The sequence below is a fragment of the Leptidea sinapis genome, chromosome 20 (assembly GCF_905404315.1).
Source record: "Leptidea sinapis chromosome 20, ilLepSina1.1, whole genome shotgun sequence".
NCBI classification, from domain to species: domain Eukaryota; kingdom Metazoa; phylum Arthropoda; class Insecta; order Lepidoptera; family Pieridae; genus Leptidea; species Leptidea sinapis.
In genome coordinates, this window is record NC_066284.1 from 3754964 (window position 1) to 3763705 (window position 8742).

The window sequence follows — 8742 nt, forward strand, 5'->3', positions numbered from 1 at the left end:
ATTAATGATGTTTTATGAAGTTTGTACCGTGAACGATTAGATAATTTATAGATACATCTTCACAGAGCCTCTTGCTGCTAGACAACTGATGCTAGTAACAAGGTATGTCACACATTTGCGATTGCTTAAAATAGAGGCTAAACGTCAACCTTAATTTTTTCGGCGTTTCCAGAGCTGTCACAGTCTATCTAGACGTATGAATGATCTAAGAGTTGAAGCGTCTTGTATTTTTTATTTATATATAGGTAACTTCTTCAAACATCTAAACGATCAATTCTGTACATTCTTATTTTGTACATTCTTAAAAATCCGAGCAAGGCTCGGTCGTCCGGATATTATTTTTTAATGGAATAAACGGAAAACCGTGATCAATAATAATATTTCAATAAAAAAATATGCCGACTCACGTTGAAGGCAAGCCCTAAAAGCCCGGCGGATATTAAAATATTTTAATTACCTAAGATTTTGCTTTGCGCATGCGTGAGGTATTGCGCATGTCAGATTACCAAGTGAACACCGACCACCGTGCAATAACAAATAAAATAATAACCCTTTCTACCTTTCCTAACTGTGATTTTACTAAAATATAATAGTTTCCTAAGATGTTTGTAACTTAAGCAAATTGCCTTCAACTATAAAACGCTTTCCAAGGAGAACTTGTAAGTAATAAAAATTATTTATAACCTAAAAATTCCTGCTCAATACTAATGTAAATATTTAAGTTTTAATACTGTGTGATATAACAGTTTAATTTTGTATAAGATGTCATATCAATTTCAATAAATGGAGAAATCTGTTATAAATTCAGTTTTGATTTTATTTATATAAATTAACGTATAAAGGCAAAGGCTTACAAAGAACAATGGATGTCATGATAAACAAGTGTCATAAAAACAAAGGATTGTAAATATAGAATTAATCTTTACTCAGTATTTACGTAGCTGCTACAAGAGTATAAAAACGATACTGTTAGTGGGTTTATTGTGATTAATATACATTTTTTAAGTTACTTTATTCACTAAATAAAATAAAAACGGTTTTTCTGTCTCACACAAAATGTGACGTGTCACATGCTTTCTTAAACTTTGCTGATAATTGAAATTAAAATTCCGGGTTGCGTAGTAAAACTTTGTAAAAATAATACTATAAGAATTAAGAAAGACACTGGGACTACACATCATCAGCAACTTTTTTTATTTTATTAATTTCAATGTGTATTAATTGCAATTAACACGAAGCGTAGGTACGCTACAAAAATTGAAAGATGCCATTGAGTGTCAAGATCGCACGCACACAAGCATTTACGTAAGTCACACTAAAAGTTTTGCGTAACTTAAAAAAACAACATGTTATAACCAAAATATTAATTTATTGCTTTTCAAAATACTCTCCTTTATATTTTAAACATTTTTTCATGTGATCGAACCAATTTTTTAAAACAGGAAGGAATACAGATCTGCGGGCCTACCATGAACTCTTATTGCGATTCAGTTGATAACCTTAAATGAACTGCTTTGCTATTTCGTACCACGACGTGATTAGAACTATCTTTTTTAGGTTGACGTCAAATCAATTGAATGTCAAAAATTATGTCAATTGAATCGCAAACAGATTTAGTTCGTTCATTCATTAGTACCATGAGCTAATATTACAACCTAAACTGGATAACTTATGTGTCAAAGTGAGCGATTCGAAAAAAGTTGCTACTTCCTTAGAGGAAAGTTAATTGTGTTGTTAATAACTTTAAAAAAATATTGAAAACATACATTAAAGGAAAATTTTATTGATGAAAGATGAGATGAGAATACTTTTATTGGACTTTTTTGTAAAACAAAATACTGAAAATAAATACCGAAAATGAAAATACTAAAGACGAGGCTAATTCGTACCATGAAGTTTTATTTCGAATTTTAGCGATTCAGTTTAGTTACCTAAACTGAAATGCATCGGAATCGCATCGCTTTTTAAAAATTGATGGTAGGCCTGAAGGCATGTTTTCTACGTGCAGATTGAACACTATCACTGCCTCTTCGGAGTTGGTAAAAGTGAAACCTCTCATCAAATCTTTGATTTTGTGGAAATTAAAGAATTCACAGTGTACTAGGTCGGGCTATGTGCGGGATGGGTGACGAGTTGTACTTTTTCGGAAGTATTTTTTTTTTTATTTTTATCGAAAATGTACAACTTGACTTAATTTTGTTGGCCGTGTGTGAAGAAGCGTTGGCATCGTCTTTCGCGAACTATTTTTTAACAGCGTAGGTAAACAAATGGTAGAATACCACTTGGCATTAACATTCTTTTCTTTTCATTCTTCATAACGTAGCTGAGAAAAAAATGCGATCATTTTTTACCAACTATCCTCGCTTGCATCACTTTTGTTGGCCTGTTCTCACTTTCAGAAACCCATTCACAAGATTGCTGTTTTTTTCAGGTTCAAAACAATAAATCCACGTTTCAACTCCTGTGACAATGTCATAAACAGCATTAGAATGTCCGTAGTCCTACTTACTTAGCATTTGTGAGCACCATTCCACTCGAGCCCGCTTCTGCTCTGCTGTCAGTTCATGAGGGATCCAACGACAATAAAGTTTCCGAACTTTCAAATCTTGGTGTAAAATTTTCTGAATTTGGCTTATACCAATCCCCAATAGTCCTCGGATTGTCTCATAGGTAATCCGCGGATTTTCTTCATTAGCAATCGTTGACGGCAGTTGAAGGTCGCCCTTCATGAAATTCATCATGTAAAGAAACCCAACCTCTCTCGCATTCAGCAGACCATCGCCTCACGGTGCTCAAACAAGGTGCTTCTCTCCCAAAAGCATTTGAAGACGAGCGGCACAGTCTTGAGGAGAGAGAGAACTTTAAAAATAATAAAAATCATCGCTCTAAAATCTTTTCGACTTAATTTCATTTTCGTTGCGTACTTAGAACTTTGGTGTGTGACAAAAAGTAATTGACAAATGATTTCCCGCCAATTGTTTTATTTTATTACTAAGAAGGTCCTAACTAACTACTAAGAAGGTTGCAACGTTTCAAAAAATATAACATTGGAAGTTCAAATAGTTCCGATTAGTTGCCGTATAAAATAATCCATAATCTAAGTTTGTGATCTTATTCGTATAAAATTCGTGAGTTATTTAAACGAGGCGAGTTCCCTGAATAAGGTAAGGTACTCATGGGTCCTAAAAGTCCGTAAGTTATGGTCCTAAATCGGTCCATAACTTACGGACCTGATTGAGATATCAAACATAACAACATACACGACTTTGATATCCTCCTCCTTTTTTGAAGTCGGCTAAGATATCTATGCATTATGTAAAATTTTGATATACCTTAGATTAAGGATTGGTCTACTCTGCGCTCCAACTAGATACCGCACTACCTAAGAACAATAGCTTTTTTATTGCGGCAACAGATGCTTGTTTGCGTGGCATCTTGACACTCTCTTTCAAATTTTGTTACTTAGGCTTCGTATTATTTTACATTGAAATTAATAAAATACAAAATACTTACTGATGACATGTTATCCCAGTGTCTTTCTTATTTCTTGTAGTTTTACTGCGTTACCCGGCATTTTAGTTTCAATTGTTAGCAAAGTTTAACAGAAAATGTGGCACGTCAACGTCACGCATTGTTCGAATACGCCCAGTTGGGCGTAATATTAGTTGCCGCACTTTGCGACTACGCCTGCGGTATCTAGTTGGAGCGGAGCGGAGACCAATCCTTATTCTATCTTCTTCTCTTTAATAATCTTACAATTCATGTTGGTAAATGAGATAGGTAATAATAGTAAATTGTACACTAATACGAAGTGGAGAGCCTAACACACACGCGTAGTGAAATCGCATATTCCTCACATAATATACAATGTTCAAAGCAGAACGTACAAGAAAATTAAAACGAGGATATTATAAATTTAGCAAATTTATCACATATATTTATTTTGCAAATTAAACGCTAGGCTATTTGGTGTATCTTGACAGAGATTGTTTACAAGTCGTAACCAACATGTATAGTTTTCTGACACAATATTCAATCTATACTAATAATTGGAGAGCCGTTTGTTTCCTTCGGTTATACTGCGAAAACTACTGAACCGATCGGAATAATACTTATACGGATGCAACGTGTTTCTGAGTAGGTTTTAGCGTATGTTTGTAAGTCATTACTTATTGTTAGTCTAAGTACTAATTTGTAAGTCTTTTGTTGGGCGATGTATATGCTTCTACAATATGATCCCAGAAAATGTACAAAACAAATGTGTTACAAAATTTAAAAGAATTGTTAAAAAACGTTTGTGTGGGAAAGGTTATTATAGCATAAACGGTTTTCTTAATGACACCACGCACTAAAGCGAACACCCTCAGGCTCTTTAATTATAAATATTTATTGTACGATATCACATTATAATCCATATTTTATATTTAAAAAAAGCCCGCTGAGTTTCTTGCGCCCATTCTTCTCAGGTCTGAGGCAGTCTCTTTTGAATGGGTGGTAGTTTTTGACGTTCAATAAGTGATTTTAAATCCTATTTTGAATAAAAATATAGGATTTAATATAACTTTTCCATTCACATAAAATGAAGCACTTTTGACGTATAATTTACAATACATATTTGTAAATTAGTGATTCGTTCCCTAATAGCAATTGATTTAGAGCTGCAACCTGAAATAAATTCAGATGTGAACACATATTTGGGAACCGAACCACCAACCCACTCGAAAGGACACGTATACCACTGGGTTCATTAAGAAATAAAAAGACACATTGAAATGCCAAGAATGACAAAATATTAACTTTGAACTCAAGATTCATAAACTATTTATAGAAACATAACAGGTTCGCCTAATTTCGGAGTTTCTTTTATACAAGTTAAACATTCTGACAACGAAATATTTATCAAACGTTTCCGTGACAATTTGAATAATGTAGAATATCTATCGACGATCCATTGAATTTCTTTGTGTAACTGATAAAAACAAGCAGTCAACCGTGATTTTTTCATATTTTTGTGTACGGATCGTTTTTGAGCTTTCTTTGATGTCGATAGAAAAATGGATTTATGTAACAAAGCAATACCTATCTACCTACTTAACTATGTAGATTATCGTTTCCTTGAAAAAGAAATATATCTTCAAGGATATTTTTACATTACGTGAGGATCAGTTCAGCAATTCTTTTCGTGTAACTCATAAGAAATAAATTTAACTTTTTAATCTCTCGAATTAAAAAATAAAACACGTATGTAAAGCCTTCTTGGTTAAAAATAATTAGTTCTACAATGTATATACTAAATACATCATTATAATATAGTTCAAATCATGTTTCCCGAGCCTCCCCTTCTAGAGCATAGTAAAATTACACCATTATTGAAGAAAGGAAGCACTTTTGACCCAAATAATTATTATATTTTTTCAGTGTTACTAAAACTGAATAAAATTTTGAATATTTTAACCAAATATGCTGTGTGTGGTGGTGTTTACTATCAAGTCCTGCTTGTGAACGTCCAGGCACACATTCTCCTTAACGAACTACTTAATTTGGTACCATGCTAGCTGAGTAGAAGATCGAATCGAAATAGGTTATTAAAATATCCATTGGGAAAATATTTCATACGGCTACTGCGTCTAACCTTTTAACATTACTTGTCTATGCAACAATTCGGAAAATATCTATTCACCAATTATATTATGATACATTGTCACAATCAAATAATTGAGAGAACAAAACAGAAACATTAAATTATTTTGTTGCAGATTCGAGATCTCGCGGTCGTAAAGTGACTGAATATACAACTATTTTATAACTGGATTTATAAAACGAAGAAATGAACGCAACTATAAACCACACTGTATTGAACGAGACGAATCTAAACGAGACTCGAGAGATACATAAACACCAGATTCACAGCTACGAGAATATCATTGATAACGAATGGATCCAGGCTGCGTTTTGCATCATTTATACCATTATATTCGTCCTGGGTCTCGTTGGCAATATCGTCGTTTGCTTCGTTGTTATCAGAAATAAAGCTATGCAGACAGTTACTAACTTATTCATAACAAACCTAGCGCTATCCGATATTTTGCTCTGTATATTTGCAGTGCCTTTCACCCCACTCTACTCCTTCCGTGGTTCCTGGAGTTGGGGTTCTATTCTATGTCACATGATGCCTTCAGCTCAAGGTTGTAGCGTTTACATATCCACTTTAACTCTTATGTCTATAGCTATTGATAGGTTTTTTGTGATCATATACCCTTTTAGACCGCGCATGAAAGTTGAGACTTGCATATCTGTGGTTATTATGATATGGACATTCTCAATAACTGTTACTATGCCGTACGCTATCTACATGTCGTATTACGATTTAGATATTGGCAGGTTTTGTGAAGAGACGTGGCCTTCGGAGAAACTGAGGCGTATATTTGGCTCAGTGACATCTGTACTTCAATTCGTATTGCCATTCACAGTGATTGCTTTCTGTTACACGTGTGTCAGTTTCAAATTGAACGATCGTGCTAAAGCAAAAGCTGCGAGCAAAAACTCAAGGAAGGAAGAGTATGATAAAAATCGAAAGCGGCGCACAAATCAAATGTTGATAGCTATGGTGACGATATTCGGTCTTTCATGGTTGCCTTTGAATATTACTAACCTTTATAACGATTATTATATATACGCAATTCACTCGAAGTATTATTTTTTGATATTTTTCATATGCCACGTAATAGCTATGTCGTCGACCTGTTACAATCCGTTTATATACGCATGGATGAACGAGAACTTTCGCAAGGAGTTTAAACAGCTGATACCTTGCATTGATACCTCTGGACAATTGAGGGGAAATATACCGTTGCAGCAATTAGACGGGTGTCAATCTGAGAAGACGTTTAATGGGAACACGGCGACTGACAGTTTTATAGGATCGAGCTCACAAAGAGGCACCTCGTTTCGACACAAAAGAAAACCGAGTGCGGCGGCAGACGTGGAAAAAAGCGGGGTTGAGTTGAACGAGGAGCTATTAACAGTTGACGTGAAACATTGCCACATATCGACGAGCTACAACTTGCGGAGGGAATCGGTTAAGCTGAGACTTATCAATGAGGAGTCGTTCGATGGGGCATATCAGAGTCAATTCTAACGTTTATTAAACCGGGTAAGTGTCATTAATCAAATCACAAATTAGTAGTTTATAAGGCTCGAGCAAATTGTTTTGCCAGAGTTTTTAGTCTTTTAGAATGCCCCTTGCTTCTTAACCGACGTGAGTGGTACATAACAAACAAATGTTAAAGTAATAAATAATTAATCTCTGGTTAGCACTCTGAACTACATTTTGCTCACTTTAATACAAAATTTTAGTCCGGCAGTCATGCCACAAATTTTGCCCGATCGCTGTCAAAATTACTACGATGATAAATTTTCTGTTTATGGTTTAAATAAATTCATTTTTTTTATCCTTCTCTTGTCCAATATTTACCTGACCATGATTCTGGCAGACCAAGATTAAGATAGTCATTTGATGTTACATGTTAAGCGCGAGTTTTTGATTCTTATTTTGTAAATATTCGTTTATTGATCCAATAATATTTTAAGTACATTGCCGCAAGATATGTGCCCCTTTTTTCCAAAATTGAAGGCATCCAAATTTAAAAGAAAAATATTACTTTTTGTGGATTATTTTTTTGAGATCTTAATCTTAAAGACGGTTTGTTCTGTACGTGTGTGTTCTTAGGATTACGAACATTGAATAGCTTAACTTTAATTACAATCTTCATTTGAATCCAAGGGATTATTTTCAATAAATGAAAAAAAAAATATAAAATCTAAAGGATCTAAGAATAACCCTTAATATAATTTGGTTGCGTAATGCGAACTCAACACTGGCGTTATGAAGAATGAATAAAACATCACCAAGTCTATTTAAGGCTTAATCTAAAATCCTTTTCAGCTTAAATGCACTAAAAGCTTTTTAATCTAGTTATAAATAGACGTGAGAATAATAAAGGTTTAACCGGCTTACAGGTGCGCCATTGGAGACGTTCCCAGGTGTAAAACAATGAATGAATGAATGATTTTCAATTTATTCACATTATTACACTTACATAAATTCAATCAGTTTATGTAAAGAAGAATAACTAAGAGTTTTATTTCCTATTGTATTTAGTATAACGACATTATTACAATAGCCCTGACTGTATGTTAATACTGTAATTTTGTGAATGATATAATAGACCGATCGCGCTTAGTTTTGAGGTTTCAAAAATATTGAAGTCGTTTGTGTTTTGCTTATAGTTTCCGGACAGTTTGACTTACCTTAGTAGTTTTGTTTATAGTAGTTAAGTTTAAAGTTTGAAAATAAATTAATTAAAAATCTTAAAACAGCATGCATGTCTTAATTCGGCACAAATTTATTTAATAGGTAAATGATCTGAGATAGGAAATATTATGTCTAAGTAACTATAATATATTTTGCACTGTTTTACATACTGACATAGGTCAGTTTGCACTGGACAAATATGGCACAAACTTCACTGAAGATGGTTGCACTATCCGCAGGCTACTCTAGTTATGAAGCCTACACTATTTGAGACTTAAATTAATTTTGGTAGTTTTAGATGTGACACAAAGCGCAATAATAAGCTTCAAAATTTCATTCTTGCCTTTTGATAGAGTTATAAAAGAAGTAGAAGAATAAGCAACTTTAGAATTCTTTGAACTGGTGAACTCAAAATAGCACAACGCTAT

General features: G+C 33.7%; 1 protein-coding gene across 1 annotated transcript; it reads left to right on the forward strand.

The window, feature by feature from the left end:
• Window positions 1–515: 515 nt before the first annotated feature.
• Window positions 516–8332, forward strand: LOC126970313 (prolactin-releasing peptide receptor-like). Its single transcript, XM_050816157.1, has 3 exons — window positions 516–659; window positions 5757–7153; window positions 8020–8332. Exon 2 carries the CDS (start codon window positions 5828–5830, stop codon window positions 7136–7138), a length of 1311 nt encoding a protein of 436 aa, XP_050672114.1. The 5' UTR covers window positions 516–659; window positions 5757–5827; the 3' UTR covers window positions 7139–7153; window positions 8020–8332.
• Window positions 8333–8742: the final 410 nt, after the last annotated feature.

Bases quoted from the DNA above. Each gene is read 5' to 3' on its own strand.
- LOC126970313 (XM_050816157.1), top strand. From the start codon at position 5,828: ATGAACGCAACTATAAACCACACTGTATTGAACGAGACGAATCTAAAC.